Raw genomic sequence first — 24,120 nt, forward strand, 5'->3', positions numbered from 1 at the left:
TTTTTTAGCCTTGAACCCCTGGGCTCAAGCGATCCTTCTGCCTTAGCCTCCTAAGTAGCCAGGACTACAGGCACGTGCCACCACGTCTGGCTAATTTTTTTTCTTTTGTTTTTAGAGATGGGGGTCTTGCTATGTTGCCTAGTCCGGTCTCAAATTTTTAAGTCCAGTCCTTCAACTCTGGGCTGCAGAGACTGTGGCCTGGAGGCTTTCTAAGACATAGCCTCCCTTCCCTTGGTGGGTGTGGGCAGGACTCATGTGTACCCTTGCTTAGTCCTTCTCCATCAGCCCCTGCTGGGGTCTGACAGGCCTGAGCCTACTCCAGAGTATCTAGCCTTCCACAGTTTACAAGTGGAGGGAGGGAAGAAACCAGACCAGAGCCCTTTGCCATGGTCAGGGCTTGGGAAGGGACAAGAGAGGGCACTGGTGGAAAAGAGAAGCACAGTCCCATTCCTTTCCCCCAGGTGAGGGAAAGAGTGATCAGATTCAGTAACTCCTGATGTTGATATCCAAGAGTTGGGAGTTGGAGAGGGAATGCCTTACCTGCCCCCTCCAGCATTCTGTGTGGATCGCCCTCGCTCAGCTCTGTGCGACAGCATTTGCTGTTTGTCCCCAGCCCCCGGAGCTTCCTTCTCATGCTGTGTGCCCTTGCGTAGGATTGCGCCAGGAAGCCTGTCTGCTGTTGGGGGCTGTCAGCACTGGCTGATTTCCTGCCCGTGGGTGTACGGGTTAGGGAGGAGAGGGTTGAAGGCTGCCTGGTGAAAACACAGAAGACAGTGGAATGCCATGGGACTCTCTTCCAACCCTCTTAGACCCAACCTGGTCCTCCCAAACCAGGCTACTGAGTGTGTGTGTCTGGGGAAGCCAGGGGTTAGGGAGGAGTGGACTGACCCGTGTTCTTGGAGGAGCAAGGAGGGCTCACTTTGAGGAGGGTGAGTTTGATGGGGAGTGTGGTCTTGTTCCCCGGGGAGGCTGTGAAGTGGGGATGTTGCTTGCCTCCTGCTCAAAGCCAGGCTCTGCTCTCCGCACCAACACTCATTGCTCTGGGAGAGATCGTGGGAGCACGTTACCAGCTCCACCCCTTTAAAGAGAGCGAAGCCTGTGGTTGGGCCCTGGGATGCTAGTCTCTGAGGTCAGCTGCCCCTGGCATAGCCTTAGAAGGGCAGCCCTCCTGGAGGAAGGCTGGCTGTCCAAGTCAAGGAGCCCTGGCTTTGTAGCAGGCTGGAGGGGTTGCAGGAAGTCCTGAAAACAGAGGAGCCCCATTGCTGTGCTGCTTGACAGAGCGGGAAGCTGGCTGCTGGCTTGTTTCCAGAAAGGAGCCACAAGGCAGTAGAAAGAAGGGCTTTGCTAAGGGCTCAGTGATGCAGCCCCTGGCAAGGAGGTGGGGCTCAGGCTCTTCCCAGGCTGGCTGCCACTCCCTGGTGTTGATCAGTATTTGGTGAACAAAGGCATCCTCTGCTTTTCTCTTGCGATTTAAAGCATACTCCAGACATGCAGACAAGCGCAGAAGGAAAAGGAGGACCCTGACAGCTTCTTGGTGGCTCTTTATCGTACCTCCATGGTGTGACTGAGGTCAGAATCACAAGCAGTGATGAATAGCCAAGCCCCCTGGCACTTGGAACCCTGTCTTTAAAGGAAATCAGAGCAGACTGTGTGGGAGGTGGGTATGGTCCAGTTTAATTAATTGCCCCTTGGAGGCAGTCAGAGGGCAGAGCTGGGAGGTGAAGGTCCAAACCCCAGCTCTCACTCCCTGCTCTTCCAAAAGTCCCCAAAGGCACTCAGATTTCTCCCCATCTCTTACCTTCAGGGTCTTCCACCTGTCTTCTGCCTCTCTTAATGTCTGAGGCTTTCAGCCCTGCAGAGAAACCCCGTATAAACTTAGTCTCTTCTAGAACTCCCTGTTGACCTGTGGCTAGAGAGCCACAGGGGTGGGCAACTGTGAATGGGCCTCAGCTGTTTCGGACCAGCTAGGTCAGGCCGCTGCTGTGTGTGGATGAAGTGTGGGCTGGAGAAGAGGTGACAGACCCCGTGACCCACTGGGTGGACCCAACGCTCTGCTCAGCCGGGGGGCAAGGGCCAACCGAGGCAGAGCTGGCTCTGAAGCCTCATCCTTCCTGGAAGCTGGCACCTGCCAGGGTGGGGGACAGTGCCCATGGTTAGGAAAGGAAGCTCTGGAGCAAGGAAGGCAGTTGCAGGCCTGGGGAGGCTGGCTGGGGGTGAGGTGCTGACTAACCGGAGCCAGGGCTGTGCAAGAGGGGCTTTTGCCTCCAGGTGCCTATCCATGGCCACAGGGCTCCAGCCCAGGAGAACTGTGGCTCTCAAGCTGCCCAACCCAGGACCATAGGCATGGAGCTAGGAGTGTTATGCCTCTAATCCTTACAGAACTCTGTCAAGATGGGTGCTGTTCCCATGTGACAGAAGAGGACACAGATGAGAGAGCTTCAATAGTTGATAGCGGACAAGTGGCAAAGCCAGATTGTGAATCCATGTGTTGGCCAGGCACAGTGGTGTACAGCTGTAATCCTAGCACTCTGGGAGGGCGAGGCAGGAGGGTTGCTTGAGCTCAGGAGTTCAAGACCAGCCTGAGCAAGAGGGAGACCCTGCCTCTACTAAAAACAAAAAATTAGCCAAGTGTGGTAGCACATGCCTGTAGTCCCAGCTACTGGGAGGCTGAGGCAGGGGGATTGCTTGAGCCCAGGAGTTTGAGGTTGCTGTGAGCTAGGATGATGCTACCGCTGGGAGGGCTGCAGCCTGCAGTCCTTAGGGGAGTGCCCGTGAGAATCCCATGTTAGCAGCCCTGGCGTGTGTGCTGGCAGGAACTTAAGAGCAGGGCCCTCCCACTGTCCCCACGGTCCAGGTAGCTGCTTTAGCTTTTGCAGACACAGCCCTTTCCTGCTGCCTCGGATTTGCTAAATCTGGTTTGTACCTGAGGCCCCACGTTTCTGGGTGGTCCAAGAGAAGTTAGAGAAAGTTCTCTCTTCTAGAATGTCAGAGACAGAAGAGTGGGGGCAGAATATAATTATCACTTCCATCTGCATACTTATATAATTTGTAAAAATGGTTTTCAAAGCCTTTTTTCGTAACCATTATTTTTTCTGATTCTGATAGCCCAGGGCTTATATAGAGAGATGATCTTCCGTTAGGCAGACATTTACTGATGCCTTGTATATGCAGGACCGTGCTAGGCCCTACAGTGGCACAGAGTTAGAAATTGAATAACGTGATCTCTGTACCCTTAGAGTTTATAAGTGAGGGAGACAGATAAATACATGTCTTTTAGTTGCAGTGTAGGATCTTAAATGTGGGCCAGATTTGGCGTGGGATCCAAATTGGTTCATGATCCCTGGAGGGAAGGGTGTGATGAGATGAGGCTTGGGAGGAGTGCCTGGTTTGGGGATCTCTGAATGCTATTTGTGTTAAGGAGCCTGACCTTGGCCCTGTGAGTAAGGGCACCCATCTCATGCTTTTGAATGCAGGAAGATGGTGAGTTTATTTAAAGTCTGATGTGCCATGTAGACGTGCCAAAGAGGCCATCGAGAATACAGAACCCAGGCTAGAGGGGCAGACTCTCAGGTTTGAGCAAGATTGGTGCACAGTAGAGAGGCAAAGAAGCAGAGAGGACTGAAAGATCCTTCAGGATGCATTAGCAGCTGGAAGAAATAGGCAAGAAAGGGTCAGAAAGTCAAAAAAGTAGATTACAGTGACTAGGGAGTCAAAGTGGTGGTCAGCAGTTACAAACACAGAGATCACTGGATAGGAAGAGGGTGGAGGCAAGATTGCTGCCTTTCGATTGCTGAAGAACCTTTGTGTGGCCAGGCGCAGTGGTGCGCTTATAGTCCCAGCTACTCGCCTATAGTCCCAGCTACTTGGGAGACTGAGGCGGGAGGATCCCTTGAGCCCAGGAGTTCGAGGCTGCAGTAAGCTATGATCACACCACTGCACTCTAGCCTGGGTGACAGAGCGAGACCCTGTCTCTTAAAAAAAAAAAAAAAAAAAGAATCTTGGTCAGGAAATTAGAAGTAATTTGCTGTTCCGTTACAGCCTGGACTGGAATTTGCCTCCTGAATGCACAGTTTTTATGACGTGCATTGGAACTACAGGCTGGGGACTGGAAGGAGAGTCTCAAGGGCCGTACATCATGGATGTCCACATGGCCAATACACATGTTTCACCAGCGCAGGTGAAAGACAGAATGGTCAGGTGGCGTGGAGGAGGGCTGAAGGCTGGGGTTGCCTTTGTCTGTGAAGGCCTGCTCAGATCATATCTGAAAGATCCCACCCCATCCCACTGTAGACTGGGATGAAGGTAGGTGGGAATAGGAGAGCAGTTTTAATTGAGACTTTTGATCAGCTTACGCCAGGGTATCTCAGTCCGCTTCCTTCGTTGTGTTGGCTGGAGTTCTATGAATCTTGTTAGAGATGGTTTGATATCCGTTCCCAAGAGACTGGTGTTGGCAGAGATCCCCTGTTCCCTGATACGAATAGTAGAATCCAATTCATCCAGTCAAGATGACACTATAAATTTATACTCTAAACACATAGCAGTAATACATAAAAAGATAAAATTCCAAAAACATAGTCATACACTCTCCCTCTTCCCACTCCCCACCACACATAAAATGATAAACATCCCTGTGGATGAGAAATGGAACAGGAATACAAAGAAGAAAGGGCCGAGGCTGCAGGTCTGCTGGTCTCTGAGTCTGGAAGCAGAAATTTGGGGTAACAGCTAGAAAGTACTCCACTTGAAGCATGGATTTAGAGCTAGTACATTGCTGGGAAAGTAGGCTGGAAAAGGTTGCTACCGACCATTTCCTGCGTCTATGGCTTATTTTAACGATGCTTACTTAAGGTAGACATAACTTTACAGCCTGGACCTAAGCTGAGCTGCTGCTGCAAGATGTGTTCTAGCCTGAGGCACTCGAGGGAACTGGGGAGCCAAATGTGAAAACCCCCAGATAGGTAGGGAAAAGTAAAATATGAGAGAGATGTTGACATGAGCTTATATACAAGTTCTGAAACACATAAGAAAAAATAATGTGAAAAAAAAACAAATAAAATTAAAGAAGAATTTACTCTAGAAGATATGAAAACAACAGAGTAATTGGAAAATGTCTTTAGTATACGTAAAGACCCTCAAAGATAGCTTTATGCAGTGGCAGTATCGTAGCCAATGAGGTTTATCCGAGGCACGATTATTGCTAATTAAAGGCCCTCAAGGAGATAAGCAAACATTAAATCTAGTAAATAAAAGAAAGGGAGCTTTTTATGGTGGATCCCAGTGCTTTGGGAGGCCAAGGTGAGAGGATCCCTTGAGGCCAGGAGTTTGAGACTAGCCTGGGCAATATAGCAAGACCCTTTCTTTAAAAAAAAAAAAAGAAATGATGAAAGAATAAAGAATATGTGAATATAGAAAAGTACTTATTAAAAATTCTAGAAATGAAGACTAGTATCATTAGAATTTGAAGCAATGGATAACTCTGGCCTGTACACAGAACAGAGAATTCATGAATTCAAAATAATATTGAGGAATTCATCTAGAATGCACCCTACACATGGAGGACAGATTGAGAGCCTTTAGCATGTGTCTAGTAGGAATTCCAAATATGAATAAAGGAAATGGCAAATAAATAATATTTGGAGAGAGAAAGGCTGAGAATTCCAGACTTAAAGAAACAGCATGAACATCAAACAAGGTAAGTAATGTCACTGGGCATAATATAGTGAAACTGCAGACAAAAATAAAGAGAATGTTAAAAACTACCAGAGTTAAAAAAGAATTCAAAGGATCGACAATTAGAGTGACAACGTCTCATCAACATTAGATGCCAGAAGATAATAGAGCAATGTCTTGGAGAAGCTAAGGGAATTCCATGTCCAGCTATCATTCAAGAATGAGGTGAAATAAAGGTATTTCTGGACATCTTCAGACACTTGTGACCTACAGACCCTTGCTAAGAGAACTATTCAAAATGTACTTCAGTAAGAAATGTAAACCCAGGAGGAAAGAGTGGGTTGCCAGAGCCAACAGTGAGCAGAGCAATTGACACATTAGGTTGGTAAACTTAATGAACTACTAACAGTGTATCAGGATGCAAGTTACAGAATAACCCGCAGTAACTTAAACTACAAGACATGTTGAATGAGAAGAGTGAGGTAGGGAGCTCCAGGGTGGGGGCAGTAGTTGAGTACCAGCCCTGGGTCTTTCCGTTCTGCCACGCTCACAGCGTAAGATGTCGCTCATCATGGTTGTGCTGCGGCCACTCCAGACCCTGTAACACCCCAAGCAAGGAGCCAGGGAGATGTCAGGAGAAAGGATGCTTTCTCTCTTTATGTGCCTCTGTTTTGGGAAGGAGAATCTTTCCAAGGTAGCCCTAGCAGATAGCTCCTTAGGTCTCATTGGCCTGAGCTAGTCCATTCTCAGACCGATTCCTGGTGAAAAAGGAACACGCTTGCTGTGGTTGGCTGTGGTTGGCTTTGGCCAGTCTTGCGTCATCTCCTGGGACTGGGTCCTTAGCTGCCTGAACAAATCAGGATTCTCTTGGCAAGAAAAGAAGAGAGAGTGGCTGCTGGTAGGCAGCCAGCAGAGCCTGCCCCAGATGGCAAAACACACAGACAAAAAACCAGGATCTAAACGGGCTTTTAATTAAAAAAAAAAAGAAAGAAAACTAGAATTGTAGACCATATTATCAGGGGAGAATAAGATAGAATAAATTAAGGAATTTTGTTATTAAGTCACAGCAAGTTTCTGCCATTTAAGAATGGCATTACCAAAAAACTAGACTCCATCAGGAAAATGTATATATGTATATATGCTAACAATGTAAGATAATCACCGAAAGAAGAGGCATATGATTTCCAAAGCAGGAAGGAAAAAAAGGTGGGGGTGGAAGTAAAGTGCCATTCCAACAAAAGTCAGGAAAGAAAAAAAACCTGAAGAAAAAATGGTAGACAAAACACAAAGTAAATTGGTAACATAAATCCAAATAGTAAGTATAATAGATTAAACTAGTGGGTTTTTTTGTTTTTGTTTGTTTTGAGACAGAATCTCTCTCACTCTGTCACTTGGGTGGGCTAGAGTGCAGTGGCATCATCGTAGCTCACTGCAACCTCAAACTCCCTAGTACCTGGGACTACAAGTGCTCAGCACGCCTGGCTGATTTTTCTCTTTTTTGTAGAGACAGGGTCTCACTGTTGCTCAGGCTGGTCTCGAACTCCTGACCTCAAGTGATCCTCCCACCTCGGCCTCCCAGAGTGCTAGGATTACAGGTGTGAGCCACCACACCCGGCCTAAACTGGTGTATTTGTTTTAAAAAAAAAAAACAAAAAAACAGACTATCAGATGCATTAGAAAGCAAATGGGAAGTGGTGTGGAGCGTGGAGAGACCTGGTCAGCAGGAATCAGGGACTCAGCAGAAACCACGGGCTCTTGCCCACCCTGGTGGTTCTGTTCTATAAACTGCTCTCTAGTCCTTGCCCTATGCTTTTCCCTCTCTCCCCAACTCTTTGTATCTTGCCTGCCTGTCCAGCTACTGAGGTAACTTTTTCTAGACTTGACTTCCTGCCTTAGTGTAGGCATGGACAGCAGCGTCCCCTGCCCACCCCGACACAAACGGCATATGGGCGTCCTCCTGAAGGAGCAGGTGTGGGGTAGAGCAGTGATTGATCTGGAGGGACCCACCTCCCAACTCCCCCCCCATCCCCTCACCGTGCCTCAGGGCCCAGCGTTCCTCCCCTCAGAGGCCAATTCTTAGGATGTAGCATGGGTCCTCTTGCAATGAAGACTGATGGTGCACTTTTCTAGAACTTCACTGAAAGTTAGCCCAAGTTACGTACGATCTAAGGTTTGAAGAAATATGTTAGCTCTTCTTTCCTTGCGGTTTTTTGGCTGCCAGCTGGGCAGCATCACAGATGCCAGAGCTGGGATTTCAGGCTGAATATCAAGTCAAGGCCAGGTGTCCTGCAGGAGGGCAGGGGCTAGAGAGGCGGGGGCTGCCCAGGGAGTTGTAACCGGGGAGCACAAAGGGTCTGAGTCATTAGGATAGCTCTGAGCCGTCTGTGCCACGATGTTGCAATGCAGATAACTTCAGTTAACCAAGCAGTGGAGGTGAAGAAACCAGTTCTCAGGTCAAGGGCGTGTCTCACTGGGTTTGAGTTGTGGGCAAGGGAGGGGCTTTTGGTTTCTTTTTCAAGATGATAATTGATATGCACCCCTCCTCCCCACCCCGCCATCCAGGGCATCTTCTGCCAGAGGTGGCTGTTGCCTCACTCAGGAGGCAGGGAGTTTGCTGGGTTGCTACACTGGTGGGATCTGGGGCACAGGGAACCTTTTGATGGTTGTACCCCCATTAGTGGAAAAGCCTGTTTGGAAGGCAGTGGGCGCTGTGGAAGGAGCAGTGGACTTGAAGTCATCAGACCTGGCGGGGCGTTAAAGCATCTTCACTTCCGCCTGGCTGACCTTGTCAGCCAGTCCTGGGACTCCTGAGAATACCAAATGAGAGGCTGTCCCCTGCAAATGCTCAGAGATTCATAAAGCATCATGCCACTCAGGTAATAGTCTGTGGCTTGCTGCCTTTAGAGCGAGGCACTGGGACACATCCTCAGACGGTGCGTAAGTGGGTGGAAAGGGGGGCTGCTTCAGAGTCTTGGGCCAGGCTTTTCTCCTTCTCCTGTCCCTCCCAGAAGCAAGCATCCCCATCCCCCCATCCCCAGTGCCTTATTTTGACGTTTCTTTTCTCTGCCTGCCAAGAAGGTTGTGTTCAGCTGTGCTGGTCTGAGGCCTGCTATCCTGTGCTTCATTAGGTTAATTCGATGATGGCTGTCTCCTGGGATCTGACCGAGAATGGCTCTAAAGCTGCTACAGCTTCCAAAACAGTCCCCGCTGCTCTCCTTTGGGGCACCCTTTGCTTCTCAATCCATTGCTTTTGTTTTTCCTTCCCTTTACCTTTGAGCTGGCGAGGGCCTCCTTCGAGCTTCCTGGTTCCTTGTCCTGGTGGAAGTAGCTCAAGCGTGCACTCCCTGATTGGTGGCAGCTGGGGGGTTGCAGGGAGATGGGCTCATCCACTCCCCAAGAGCCTTGCTCTCCTGACCCTCCTGGATCCTGGCTGCCAGTCTCTGTTCAGCCTCAGCAACGCGAGACAGACCAGCCATTCAGGGGATGTTTGTTGCTAAATGGTCTCCTCAAATTTGCCAAATTTGTGACCACAAACGCTCTTACAAGACCCTAGCATTGCCTTGCCACCTACTACATTTTCCTCGTTACTCCCCTCCTCTCTTAGAAGGCTGTTTCATGTCTGATCTCTTGTGAATCTCCAGCCCCTCCTCCCTGTCTGTGCCCCTCTCCTCTGCTTTGCCTCCTGTCCCGCAGGTGGCCTCTCTCCAGGTGGGCACCTGATCCTACCTCCCTGCTAAGGGCTTTGCTTCTCAGCTCCCTTTCCTGCGTCCTAAATTTCTTCCTCTCTGCTGATGCATCCCATCAGTGTACACACGTTCTGTAATATCTCCCAACCGAACCCCACTCCACTCTGTGACATCCCATTCCCTCCTTGTTAAATGACATCTTTGTTTAGATATAATTCACATACCATACAGCTCATCCATTTGAAGCATACAAGTCTGTGGCTCTTCATCTGTTCACATGGTTCTGCAACCGTCACCACAAGCAATTTTAGAACATTTCATCACCCTGAAAGGAAACTCCAAACCACTAGCAGTCATTCCCCACTCTCCCCATCCCCCAACCCCTGACAAAAAATAATCTCCGTTCCGTGTTTATGGATTTGCCTATTCTACACATTTCATGTAAATCACCCAATACGAGGCCTTCTGTGGCTGGCTTCTTTCACTTAGCACAGTGTTTTCAAGGTTCATCCATGCTGTGGGGTGCGTCACAACTTCATTCCTTTTGATGCCTGAATAATATTCCATTGTAGGGGGTATACTGCATTTTGTTTGTCTATCAGTTGGTAGAACTTTGAGTTGTTTCCACTTCGGAGCTATTATGAATAATACTGCTGCAAATCTTTTGTGTACCGGTATTTTTGTGGACCTAGTTTTCATTTCTCCTGGGTATATACCTATGAGTGGAATTGCTGAGTCATATGGTGACTGTGTTTAACCTTTTCAGAAACTGCTAGACTGTTTGCCAGAATGACTGCACCATTTCACATTCCCACCAGCTAAATATGAGGGCTCCAGTGTCTGCCCATCCTCACTAGCACTTGATATTGTCTGTCTTTTTGATTACAGCCATCCTGGTGGGTGACAGGTGGTGTCCTATTGTGGTTCTCATTTGCGTTTCTGATGACCGATGACGTTGAGCATCTTTTCCTGTGCTTGTTGGCCTTTTTCATCTTGCCGTATTCCTGCATCAGCCCTTGCAAAGGTCACCACTGACCTCCATCCAGTGGTCAGTTCTCAGTTCTCACATTACTTTTTCAGCAACATTTAACGCTGTTAATTCCTCCTTCATTCTTGAAACTCTTTCTTCTTTGGCTTCCCAAACACAGGGCTGGTGTTCCCCCTGCCTCACTGGCTGTTTCTTTCCTGGCTCTGTGCTGGCCTCTCTTTCAGACATTGGGGTGCCCTGGGCTCTGTCTGGGGCTTCCTTCTCTTGTCCATGTCAGGCCCTCCCTAGCTCATTTCTTCTGGTCCTGTAGTTTTAAAAATGAACTGAGGCCAGGCGCCATAGCTCCCGCCTGTAATCCTAGCACTCTGGGAGGCTGAGGCGGGAGGATCCCTTGAGCTCAGGAGTTTGAGAGTAAGAGCGAGTAAGAGCGAGACCCAGTCTCTACTAAAAATAGAAAAAATTAGTCAACTAAACATAGAAATAAAAAATTAGCCGAGCATGGTGGCGCATGTACCTATAGTCCCAGCTACTCGGGAGGCTGAGGCAGGAGGACCGCTTGAGCCCAGGAGTTTGAGGTTGCTGTGAGCTAGGCTGACACCACAGCACTCACTCTAGCCTGGGCAACAAAAGCGAGACTCTGTCTCAAAAAAAATAAAAGTAAAAATGAACTGGGCAGTGATGACTTTCACATGTATCCTTCTAACTCTGACCTTACCCATGAGCTTCAGACAGGTGTGTGTCACTGCCTATTGCCGTTTGCACATGGATGTCTAAAAGGCATCTTATATTTAATCTCTCACAAACAGAACTCTTGTTTTTCCCCACACAAGCCCATTAATTTCCTGTGTTTTCTGTATCAGTGAATGACACCCCCCTCAAGCATGTTGCTCAGGCCACAGCCTCTGTGTCTCCCTGGTTCCTGTCTACCTCCTCCCCCCACCCCCTGCACCTTCCATCTGCCCCTTCAGAGTATATCCAGCTGCTTCTCACCACCTCCATGGCCTGGGGTATGGCCACAGCTCCCCTCTGGTCTCTCTGCTAGCCTCGTACAACAGCCAGAGTAGTCCCTTAATAAAGCATGTTTTAACCTAAAATAATTTTAGATTTTATTATGAAATGCATCACATATTCAAAATAGTATGTATCATATGTGTGCTCTTTAAAGAATAACCATAAAAAATGTGCTTGTACCCACCACCCGGGTTAAGGAGTCCATCACCCAGTACTGCTGAAGCCGCTGTGGGCCTCTCTCTGATGTTATCTACCTTCCTTCCTCCTCCAGCGGAATTTCCTGAATCTTGTGTTGTTTCTTTGATATTCTCTATTGTTCTATTATCTATAAATAGAGGCATACACAATGTCTTGCTTAGCTTTGCATATTTTTTAACTTTTCATGGATTCATGCTGTGAGCATTTATTCATGACTTACTCTTTTTGTGCAACATAATGGTGTTTGGGTCATACTCATCCCTGCTGATGTCTGAAACTGGAGTTCTTTCCATTTACTATACGGCACGAATATACTACAGTTCATTCTATTCTGACAGACATTCGGGTTGTTTGCAGCTTCCAGCTATCACACAGTGCCGTACAGGTCTCCTGGTGCAGAGGTTCATACAGACCTGGTAGTGGAAATACCAGAGTTTGCTAGCCACCCACCAGAATACCTGAAATTAAAAAGATTGAAAATATCAAGGCCATGGAACAAATGGAGCTCTCATACATTACTGGTGGGAATGCAAAATACTACAACCACTTTAGAAAACTATTTGATAATTTCTAGTCAAGTTAAACATATGCCTGCCCGATGACCCAGCAATTCTACTCCCAGGTATCTACCCAAGAGAAATGAGAGGATGTGTCCACAAAAAGACTTGAATGAGAAGTTCATATAGTTTTAGTCATAACACCCAAAGCTGGAAGCAATTCAAGTGTTCAAATATGGAAAGAACAAACTAATGACACGTGTATAACAACGTGACCGAATCTCCAAATGAATGATGCCAAGCAAAAGGAGCCAGACACACACGAGTATATAGTGCATGTTATATGAAGTTCAAGAGCAGACAAATCTAACCTCTGGTGATAGTAGTCAGAGGAGTGGTGGAGCAGTGGGTATTCACTGGCAAGGAGCAAAGGGAACTTTTTGAAGTGGTGGAAAAGTTCTATATTTTAAACTAGGTGGTTGCACCAGTGTAGACATAGGGAAAAATGCATCAAGCTTTACATTGAAAGATTTCTGCATTTTATTATATATGAATTAATCATAAAAAAAAGGATTGTATCAAGTGGGGGCAAGAGTCACCTAAGTGAGATTTTTGAGGAACCATGAAACGCTATTTTAACCCCATTGTTGGGGTTCAGCATAAACTTCAGATCTGCTCAGCATGACAAGCAGTCGGAACTCGCTGACTTTGCAGTTTATTGACCCAAATACCTCTGGGTGAGAAACCATTCCTTCCACCCAAACCTGAAGAAGAAAACAGTCTCTGAGGATGACTACACACATGGAAAGTCATAAAACACATTAACCTGGGACGACTGGGTTAATCTTATCTCTCATTCTCTTCTCACACCATATTTTATGTGAGAAAGATGACTTTTAGGCCGGGTGCGGTGGCTCACGTCTGTAATCCTAGCTCTCTGGGAGGCCGAGGTGGGTGGATTGTTTGAGCTCAGGAGTTCGAAACCAGCCTGAGCAAGAGCGAGACCCCGTCTCTACTAAAAATAGAAAGAAATTAATCGGACAACTAAAAATACATAGAAAAAACTAGCCAGGCATGGTGGCGCATGTCTGTAGTCCCAGCTACTCGGGAGGCTGAGGCAGGAGGATCGCTTGAGCCCAGGAGTTTGAGGTTGCTGTGAGCTAGGATGACTCCCTGGCACTCTAGCCCGGGCAACACAGTGACACTCTGTCTCAAAAAAAAAAAAAAAAGAAAGATGACTTTTATTTCCTCTTTCAAAAAGAAAAAAAACAACCGGGATATACTCATGTCCATCTTTATTAACTAATGTCAAATTATTTTCCAAAGGGTTCTACCACTTTCTGTTCCCACCACTGCTGTCTTAAGTGTTTTTACTATTCCACATTCTCTCCAAAGTCGATACTGTTAGTTTTTTTAAAAAAAATATTTTCTCCAAATCAAAACTACAATAAGATATCATCTCACCCAAGTTGAAATGGCTTTTATTCAAAAGACAGGCAATAATGAATTCTGGCGAGGATGTGGAGAAAGGAGAACCCTCAAACACTGTTGGTGGGAACGTGAATTAGTGCAATTGCTATGGAGAACAGTATGGAGGTTCCTCAAAAAACTAAAAGTAGATCTACCATATGACCCAGCAACCCCACTGCTAGGTATATATCCAAAAGAAAGGAAATCAGTGTATCGAAAAGATGTCTGCAGTCCCATGTTTATTGCAACACTATTCACAATAGCCACGATTTGGAATCAACCTAAGTGTCCATCAGTGGATGAATAGATAAAGAAAATGTACGTATACACAGTGGAATATTATTCAGCCATGAAAAAGAATGAAATCTTGTCATTTGCCACATCATAGATGGAACTTAAGAACGTTACGTTAAGTAAAATAAGGCAACCAGAGAAAGACAAATTTCACATGTTCTTATATGCGGGAGCTAAATATTAAAACAGTTGATCTCATGGAGACAGAGTACAATGATGGTTACCAGAGGCTGGGAACGACGGTGGGGACGGGGAGGATGAAGTAGGGATGGTTAATGGCACAAAAATACAGTTAGATAGTTAGATAGAGTGAATAATATTTGATAGCACAGCAAGGTGACTGTGGTCAACAATAAGTTATGGTGTACTAGGCTGGGCGCCGTGGCTCACGCCTGTAATCCCAACACTTTGGGAAGCCAAGGTGGGAGAATCGCTTGAGCCCAGGAATTCAAGACCAGCCTGGGCAACATAACGAGACCGTGTCTCTTAGCCAGGCATGGTGGTGTGCGCCTATAGTCCCAGCTATGTAGGAGGTTGAGGCAGGAGGATTACCTGAGCCCGGGAGTTAGAGACTGCAGTGAGCTATCATCATGCCATTACACTCCAGCCTGGGCAACAGAGCGAAACCTGGTCTCTTAAGGAAGAAAAAATTGCTCCAAGGTCCATTTTAAAATATAAATCAGGTTGCAACACATCCCTCCTCAAAACCTTCCCATCAGATTCATAATAAATCTGAACTCCTCTGGCCTTCCAAGCCTCCCGGCTTCCCTCTGACATCCTCCCTGCCTTGCTGGCCTTGCTGTGCTTTTAACAGGCCAGGCTGCTTTCCTCCTGAAGCCCTTTGCACTCCGGCTCTCTCTCCCGGCTCTCTGTAATTGCCTGTGTCTTTGTATTTGCCGCTAGACTATAAGCTCTCCGAGGACAGGGTTGGGTGCACCCTGTCCTGTTCCACCCTGCTTCCCTGGCCCAGCGCTGGCCCCTCAGTGTCTGCCGAGTGTGCTCACAAGCTCCTCCACCAGCCAGGTGGCCCAGGAATACTGGCCCGCATCCCTCTGCTGGCACCAGGAGTGGGGGCTGATGCCAAAGTGCCCTCCCCTGAGCTTTTTATATCCGGGTATACATGGGCTTATCCTGAATGAAGGGGGCGATCCCAGTTAGGCTTTGGGCAGCTGAGGGGTACGGAGACTTAACAGGTGGGAAGGAGACGTGCGAGGGTCAGTGCTGGGTGACTTCTGGGAGTTTCAGTGCATGTCTAGGGGCGTCCGATGTTTTTTAGCCTGTCCTTGTGCCTCCATTTGCTCTCAACACAAGTAGAGCAGCTTAAGCTCCCAGGAACAGCCTGGACATGGGGTTCCCAAAACAGAGGACTTTGCCAGCTGCTCCACTTCTGTGCTCTTCCCAAATGTGTTGTTGAAACCAGGGATGTTCCTCTCCTCAGCAGGCAGAGCAGTTACCTCCGGTGCCCCGTGTTGATTTAGAATCCCAGGGAGTTAGTGACTTCCTTGATTGAGCTGTTTCCTGTGCCAGCTTCTGCCCAGGCCCCGCCTGTAGTGGCCACAGTGGGGCAGCCCTGCCAGAAGCCAGGTGTCCCCAGCTGAGGCCCCTCACTCCCACCACTGGCCCAGCCTGCAAGGACTCTGCCTCCCAGGGCCACCTGGCTCAGGACTGGCTCTCCCCAGTTCTCTGGAAGTTGGGAGCAGGACCCTGAAATGCTGAGTCCTTTTCCTTGGGCACTGGGCATGGCAGCGGGCAAAGGGACAGCCAGCAGAGACCATGACCTGGCTTCCTAATTACAGACCATTCAGCCAAGGCTGTGCCCAGAGCGGGACCTGCTAAGTGGGTACAGTGGGACATTGGGAGAAGCACATTTGAGCCAGTGCTGTTGGGGTCTCTGTGGATGAGAGCCCATGGTGGGCCTCACTCCTGACCTCAGAAGCCAGCTCTGTGTGTCTCCTCCCCTCTCACCCTCAAGCCCTGGGTGGTTCAAAGAGCTCATGGGCTTCCTTCTGTGCCCCGGCTGTCCCCAGCTCACCTGCACTCACAAGGTTGTGGCCTTTGGTAAGTTCCTTCACTTTTTCATTGTTGATGCTGGGTGAACATTGTCTTGCCACCCAGGATAACGTCCTCCTTACTGCCATGTGCTAGTTCCGTTCCCTGCTGGCTTTGTGGTTTGGCTTGGCCTTAGAAATTTAAGCCGCCACAAGTGGAGAGGGCAGCTGGGTTTCTTGAACACAGAGCCTGAGGGACCTTCTCTGCAGCTGCTGGCAGCAGCCAGAGGACCCTGGAAGGGCTAGAGCTTTAGCAAGGAGAGGGAGCCGGGCTGGGCTGTCGGGCCAGGGGCCAGGTGAGAACCCGGGCTTGCCAGATTTGCAGAGGGGACCAGGGGGAGAGGGGAGGTGGCCCTGTTCACAGGACTCTCCTGGGTGGGGCAGTGCTCAGGGCTCCCCTCTCAGCGTGCTTTCCAGCTCTTGCTGAGGCTCCCCTGTGCTGCTGTGGACTCAGGCTCCTTTCCTCAGCGCTGATACCCAAACTGCCCCGCAGGCGGCCTCTTCTCCTTGTTCCTGCCTGCTCAGGGCAGCACGGGGCCTCAGGCTGCAAGTGCTCCCAGGGACCCCGCAGTTCTTTTCGTCCCTAGTATACGGATAGATGGAGGCTGCTGCCCAGAGGGCTAGTTGGTGGTGTGGTATTGAGCCCAGCAACCCCATCTCCTGACACAGCCCCATCCTCCCCCAGCACCAGAGCTGGGAGGATTGTTCATGGTTCACCAGGCTTACCCAGCAATGCCGCCTCTGTAATCCACAGCCGAGAGGACAGGGACAGTCACAGGGACCAGGCCCAGCCCATCCTTCTTTCTGGGAGGGGCCTCCCACGGGGCCTCCAGAGCACTGTGTCAGGGAGCCAGTGTTCACAGTCCCCTGGGATCTTCTCTGGGCCATTTTCTCTTACATCTCACCTGAAATTAACTGCACATAGCTGGACTCGGAACTTTGTAAACCTGGTACTTCAGGGACTTGCGTGATTCTAGGAAAATTACTTTACCCCATTCCTTGTTTGCCGTCTGGCCTAAGAAGCGAGGATGCAGGGCTAATCTAGTCCGCCAAAGCCCTGCAGTCAGACAGAGCGATGCTATCTGTGCGGAGTTAGAGGGGAGAGCCCTTGCTTTTGTCCACGCTCTGATTAAGTGGGCGTCTCCTCTACTGCTAGCTTTGTCCCTCTGGGACTTGGGGGTGGGGCTGGAGCAGAGCCTGGGTGCCTGTGTGACCTATCTGCACATTATTTGTCCTGTCTGCAATTTCAGGGTCGTGCTGTGGCAGCCTGGCGCCTGGCAAGTGAGGGGAACCTGCCAGGGGATTACCGTGAGCTAACGGCAAGACAGGCTGGCCTCAGGGGAGCGGGGATGGGCAGAGCAGCCGCCCAGCCTCGGCTAGCAACACCAGGGAGGAGGCCTGCGCCCTGGTGGGGAGCTTGACGCACATTCGGCTGATGAGACGGTGTTGGACGCGGCACCCGCCTGAGCAGCAGCTGTTCCCAGCACCAGAGGACCCCACCGCAGGAGCAGAAGCTTCGCAACCCCTATGCGACTACAGCTGGGGCTGTGGCCACCGGGAGAGGGGACCAGCACCTCGGATGGGAAGCAGTAGGGCAGAACCTAACATAAGGAGGATCTTGGTTTCTATCACAGTTTTCTGACAGCCCCGGCACTTCCTGTTTTTTTTCTTCTCAGGGTTGGGTTCTGGTTGCCCTCCTCTGGCAGAGGGTTTGGGCCATCCAAGCTGGGGATGACTCTTGTGGGGAACCCAGGCCCCCTGAAGCCCACGCGCTCTCTGCTGTAATCGGAGGACGAGGGCTTCCCCGCTGCAGGGGACGAGGGGCCGCCTCAGTGTCTGCCCATGAACCACAAGGACCCCAACTGCTCCAGACTGGATTGTTTCAAGCCACCAAAGAGGGGGCCCCCCAGAGCCGGCAGCCAGAAATCCCAAGGGACTAGAGGGCTGGGATGGACTGACCTCCCCCTCACCAGGGCAGTAGGACAGGCAGAGCCTCTGTGGCCCAGCTAGTGACGGAGAGACCCGATGAAGCCCTAAGCAGGGGCCTGAGTGGCTCAGGGACAGGGCAGCCACTCCTGCTGACGTGCTTTCTCCTTACCGTGAAGGAGGGTGTGGGCGAGGGACCCCTGCCGCGGCACGTGCCCCTATGCCCTTTGCACGTGGTGCCAGAATAGGCAGACTGTGCCGTCGCTGGCCCCTCAGCGGGCTGGGAAAGGAGTGGCCGCGGTGACGGCTGCCTCCCCGCCGGCACCATGAAGTGCTCCCTGCGGGTGTGGTTCCTCTCCGTGGCCTTCCTGCTGGTGTTCATCATGTCCCTGCTCTTCACCTACTCGCACCACAGCATGGCCACCCTGCCCTACCTGGACTCGGGGACCCTGGGGGGCACCCACCGGGTGAAGCTGGTGCCCGGCTATGCCGGCCTGCAGCGCCTCAGCAAGGAGGGGCTCGCGGGCAAGAGCTGTGCCTGCCGCCGCTGCATGGGCGACACGGGCACCTCCGACTGGTTTGACAGCCACTTCGACAGCAACATTTCCCCCGTCTGGACCCGAGAGAACATGGATCTTCCCCCGGATGTCCAGAGGTGGTGGATGGTGAGCGCTGTGGCCCCTCCTGCCTCCCCTTTGCCACCCCCTCTCCAGGGATCTGTCCCTCTGATTGGGAGTCACTCTTAGAGCCCGCTCTTGGATTTGGGCTGCCTTATGGCCCCCAGAGCCATATGCTAGAATCACAGATGACTGGAGAGCAGAGCAAGCTTTGACCTGGAAGGAGAGAGAACTATTATTTTCTAGTGCCCTAGGAGCCAGGCATAAACCAGAAGTGCCTACTGCACCGGGCAGGTGGCCTGGCGAGAGGACAGGTCCTCAGGGAGAAGACGGTGGGAAGGGAGGAGCACTGCCTGGGGAGGCCTGCCTTTGTGAAGGAGGCAGCCCCGGGCTCCACCGGTTGTTGCTGTGCAAGGATGCAGCCCACACTGCTGCATGTGCTGACCTTTTAAGAGGACCCAGAAATCCAGATTTTTAAACTAAATATCCTAATTTGTAAATGTCGGCTCAAAATAATTGCAAACACCACAAGAGCCACTTGCTTGGTTCTTTACAATTGCTGGAAAAGACTTCTTTCCGTCTGGGAAGAGAAAGCATCGTATCCTGCTCAAGGGAGCCGAAGGCTGGGGGTTTCTGTGTGTAGGTCCTCCCGTCCTTCCAGTGGGCCACCTTTCTGCTGCTTCTAATTCCCTCCACCTCATCCGGCCTTTGCAGCATCGCTCCCCAGCCTCTGCAGGCCATCTGCTTGCCATATGGGTGGGGTCCAGGGTGGGGCCCGCCACCGGCTCCCTGCATTCCCTGCTCAGCTCTCAGGGAGCATGACTTGCCTTTTTCTCAGTTCAGGGACAGTGTGAGGATGAGCTCCTGTGATCAGGCTTATCTGAACCACTCCATAGAACCTGTCTTCAGCCCAGAGTGCCCAAGACTGGGGTCTGCAGAGGGGGGGTCACCAGGAGCCCCATGGGGTACCCCTGAAAAGCTGATTGGGAAGGAGCCCCTGAGGGAAGCCCTCAAAGTGTCCTGCCTGTTGTTCAGAGTCATGGCCTTCATTTATGGGGGAAGTCAAGGTTCAGAGAGTACCAAGGGTTTGCCCAAGGTCATAGTTTCAGTGGTGGCCATATAGGGCCAGGAACGGACTCTGGGCAGAGGTGGATGCCCCATGAACAGGCCAGGCCTCCTGCCCACAGGGTGGAACTCAGCGGCCAATATGTTTCTCCCCTGCGCCCCACAGCCACCCCCTTTTGCCATGAACTTGGGAATTCTTGTCTCAGAGCCACGTTCCCTGTCCAGACAGATCCCCTGAGCAGCTCCTGCTCAGCCACAAACCCATGGAGTTATGGCTCCATCCACAGAGTATGTTAAAACCCTCATTTTGACATTACCAATTGGTGGCCCTTGGGCCAAGTCCAGCTCACTCAATGTTTTAAAAATACTGCATTAGTTACCAACATTTAGAAATCAGGATATTTCACATGAAGTCCATATTTTTAGCTTCTCTTGAAAAATTGGAAAATTTGGCCCTTCTGGGCTCACGCTCCCACACGGCAATGCTCGGCTGAAGTTGCCCCTGTTTGACGGGGCACAGGATCTCCTGTTTGCCGAGGGCCCCACCAGCCCTTCGCTCCTGGTGTTACCTGCCTGGCCTGTAGGCATTTGATTGCCACCCCTGTTCTTGCAGGGAAGGGGGAACCAGTTCTGTTCCAGCCATTCTGGCTCTGAAAGAATTTACATGCTTCCCTGCCCTTCCCCAGGGCTCCGGGAGCAGCTCCTGGTATCCCATGAATATTGCTCTGGAAGCAGCTCTGGCAGCCGCCAGCCACCAGGCTGAGTCCCAGGGTCAGCGCCTGTAGGCCGATTGGGAAGGAGCCCCCAAGCGAAGCTGCCCTGCTCTGCCCGTGGGTCCCTGGAGAATGTGCTGCCTGGCACCTTGACCCGAGCGCCCTCCAGTGCCTCAGAGCAGCTCTGTGACTAGCAGGGCCCCAGCTGCCTGATAGTGAGACTCACATATAACCAGGGACTCTGCTGTTGAGAGAGAGGTGGATCCTGCTGCTCAGAGAGAGTCCCCAGTCCCTGCCAGAGCTCTGGGTAAAGAGGTCTGTGTGCACGGACACTAGGGACCAAGGACAGAGTAAGGGAGGCCGGAGCCCCTCCCTGCTCACACGCCTCTGTGCTCCCTCCACAGATGTTGCAGCCCCAGTTCAAATCACACAACACCAACGAGGTGCTGGAGAAGCTGTTCCAGATCGTACCGGGGGAGAACCCCTACCGCGTCCGGGACCCCCACCAGTGCCGGCGCTGTGCCGTGGTGGGGAACTCGGGCAACCTGCGGGGCTCTGGCTACGGGCAGGACGTGGACGGACACAACTTCATCATGAGGTGAGCCCCTGTGGAGCCTGCGGGTGGGCCCCAGACAAGCCTCCAGGAGGGGTTCTGGCCTCCTTGGCCTTGTCTGGCAGGGTATGGGTTGCCAGCTGCGGGGTTGCTGTGGGACCCTGACACCTAGATCCTTCCGGGACAGGCTCAGCTCTCCTTTGTCCGTTGGCAGTGGATGGGGAGGCAGAATTCCAAAGCTGAACTTTGCTTGAGGCCAACACCCAGTTTCCAAGGCTCCTAATTCTCTGAAAAGAGCTGAAACCAGACTCTTGGCTGATGTTTGGTGAAAAATCCCACTAGAGGCCCTTCCTACCCCCCTGGTCTCCCCAACAGTTGGGCAGGAGCAAGGGCCCCAAACCAAACTAGCATCTTGTTTCATAGCAACAGGTGATTCTTTCTGGCAGAGTCACAGAGGACAGAGGTCCTGGGCGCAAAAGGAGCCGTTTACTGCTTGCTCTGGGCCCATTTATCCCAGAGACATCTGTGCCCAGCTTGAGGCAATGAGGAGGGTTGGAAGGGCGTTTGGTCCAGACAGGGACGCAGAGCAACCAAGGCTGGGCGTGAACAGGGAGTCACGGGCTGCTCTCTGCTCCTGAGCCTGTGTGTTTCAACTTCCTTTCTTGGCTGGGGACAGGAAATGCCATGGTGGGGTCCTTCCACCCCCCTCCTTGGTGGAGAAAGAGCCTGAAGACTAGAGATGCTGGAAATGCCCAGTTTTCATTGCATGTCTCAGGATGAGCATTGCAGAAAGACCAGGTTTCCCAGGAGGCGGAAGGAAGGGCTTTGTCTTAGAAACTGTTGCTGTCTCCATAGCAACACTGAGGCAGCAGTATGTCTCTGAGGCTTTGAACAGTCCTTGCAAGACCTTCCTCATGTTGGGAAATGGTGGCCAATGGGGCAGAGAGGAGAATGAACCCCATCCAGGACCCCAGAGCCACCTGAGAATATCCCTGTCTGCAACTGCTAGCTCCCCAAATGGGAGGGAGCTGGAGAGGGGCCTCTCTCCACCCAGAGACAGTGGCCGAGGTTGGGGGATGAGGCATCCATCACTCCAGTAGGGCCCTGGGGCACTTGGGAAGCCCAGGAAAATGCTCTCAGGTGCCTGAAGCGCCTGCCTTCCTGGCCACCTGCACCAAGCGATAGCTTCACTAGGCACCTCAGTGATGGTTGGGAAGCTCCAGGGTAGAGCCCCTGTTGACCCAAAAGGTTTGGCTGCTTGTGACACTTTGGTGATACCTGGGCAGGCTGGATGGAAGAAAGAAATTTGCAGATGCTCCCTTACAGGGGTCAGGCTAGGAGATGAGGTGTTTTGGAGTGGGCCCCAGAATCGCTTTCTGGAAGGGGTGACCCAGGTGGTGATTGGCGGTCTCCTGGTCTAGGGAGCCAGATGGCAGTGGAGGGGCTCTGCTCGCAGGCATGTCTTGGTTTGGAACCAGTGGGGAGGCTTCCCGTCCTGGAAACAAGACCAGTGAAGACCCCTTGGGGGAGCTGAGCTGAGTTACAGTGACACGATGTGCTGACCCACCAGTTCCTCCTCCCCCCAGCTGCCGCCTCTTCATCCTGTATGTCCTCTGAGCCCTGCCGACTACCCAAATGGAGTTGAGCTGTTCCTGCCTCAGCTGGCCAGCGGATATATCCACAGCTTCTAGAACAGTGCCTGGGAGATAGTAGGCACCCCATAAATAGATGAATGAAAGAAAGGAACTAGGCAGCCAGACACCAACCCCTAAACAAGAGAGCACGTCCCCTCTGCCTGTGCCCCTGCCCCGAAGAGCTTCTTTGGCCACTGGAGGCAGCCAGGGACAGATTGATTTCTAGAATGCTTTGCTCCCGAGTCCCAGAGATACGGCTCATCCTTTCTGTCCTGCTCTACCCCTTACCAAGGCTCGGCTTCTCTAGAATGAATCGAAGCCTCAAAACAAAACCTTGTCCCCATTAGAGTGCCGTGTTCCTTCCCTTTCCCTTGGAGGCTGTGAAACTTTGCTGGGACCTCTTGCTCCCTTCATTGCCAGACATTTCGAAGCTGGTGCCTGGCCAGCGGTGGCAGGCAGTGAAGGGGGCAGGCCCTGCAGCAGGCAGCGTGATCCTGGCTGACAGGTCTGAGGTGGGACTTTACGAAAGCTCGGGCTGCCAATTCAGTGGAGGAGGCAGATGGTGGCCCTTCGGAAGCCAACCTGGGGCAGCTGCAGCCCTTTGATCTGCAGGACCGGGTCGGCCTCTCCACCGGGTGAGATGAAGTTTCTTAGGTCCTCGCAGGAGTACGCCTTGACCCCAGCTCCTGCCCAGCCCAGGGCCCAGCCAACCCGAGTGTCACCAACCCGGTTCTTCCACCTCCTGCTTACCCCTTGCCGTCACCCAGGCAGTGGAGAGACATTTTCTTACCAGCTCTGAGGCCATGCCCTGCTAAGGCTTCCTCCCCAGCCTGCTTGTTCCTCACAGACCCCGGGGCGACTGGCAGGAGGCAGATTCAGACTGTGGCTGTGGTGACCATAGGACGCCACCGGCTTTGTGTGGAGCTATAGCAGCCCACAAACTGTTAAGAGTTATTCATGGATGGAAAAAGATACTTCTTGGTTCCTCTAGGAGATGGTATCTCTGAACCCTAAGGACCAGGAGACCAGAGGGGCACCCAGAAGGAGGCAGAGGAGCAGTTCATCAAAAGACATGGATTTGGGGAGGGAGGCAGGTGCTAGATCCTGTTATGGGGACAGAGCATGTTGGGGTCTGTAGGGAAGATTCTAGGCGTCTTCTTGAACCAGACTAGAACTAAAGTAGTTAAGAACAAAGACTCAGTCTCTAGGCTTTAGGGCCTCCCACTCCAGAGCATCCTCCAGTCCCTCAAGGGAAGGGAAAAACAGAGGTAGGAGACATGGTGATGTGACCGGTGGGGGGCATCCTGGACGGCACAGCCCGTGGCCCTCCCAGTCCCCTCGCTGAGTGATGGGAATGCGGCAGCCAGTGTGGGAGCCCTCTCAGCCCAGGGAGTCCTCACCCAGCCAGCCAGATGGTCCAGCCGCTGCAAGGACAGGGAACGTTTGTGCTGGTTGTATAGAAGCAGCACAAAGCCGGGAGAGACACTGAAGACTTCTCTCCCTCCCTCCTGGGTCTTGGTGTCCCCAGGGGAGGTCCAGGTTACAGTCACCCTTACCCCACCTTGGTGGTCATGACTGTACCAGGTGATCTATGCGAGACAGGAATGTCCTCATAAACAGTCTTAGCAGAAAAGACAGGACCAACAACTTTGTGTTTAACAGCTGGCTCATCTTTTACGTAAGATGCTTACCAAAAAGGGGAGCTTTCGATTTTACTTACGCTGTGTTTTGCACAAATTGAAAGGAAGTA

General features: G+C 51.4%; 1 protein-coding gene across 2 annotated transcripts in view; it reads left to right on the forward strand.

Annotated features, from left to right (window-relative positions):
* Positions 1-24,120, forward strand: part of ST3GAL2 (ST3 beta-galactoside alpha-2,3-sialyltransferase 2) — a 52,727-nt gene that overhangs the window by 16,849 nt on the left and 11,758 nt on the right. For both annotated transcript variants that reach the window (XR_001137357.1, XM_012641550.1), the window contains exons 2-3: positions 17,113-18,453; positions 20,588-20,781. Coding sequence is in view for 1 of the 2 variants with exons in the window: in XM_012641550.1 (XP_012497004.1) it covers positions 18,115-18,453; positions 20,588-20,781 (533 nt within the window). In the remaining variant the exon portion in view is untranslated. The remainder of the gene's footprint in view (positions 1-17,112; positions 18,454-20,587; positions 20,782-24,120) is intronic.

This window comes from Propithecus coquereli, unplaced genomic scaffold, assembly GCF_000956105.1.
Source record: "Propithecus coquereli isolate 6110/MARCELLA unplaced genomic scaffold, Pcoq_1.0 Scaffold165, whole genome shotgun sequence".
NCBI lineage: Eukaryota > Metazoa > Chordata > Mammalia > Primates > Indriidae > Propithecus > Propithecus coquereli.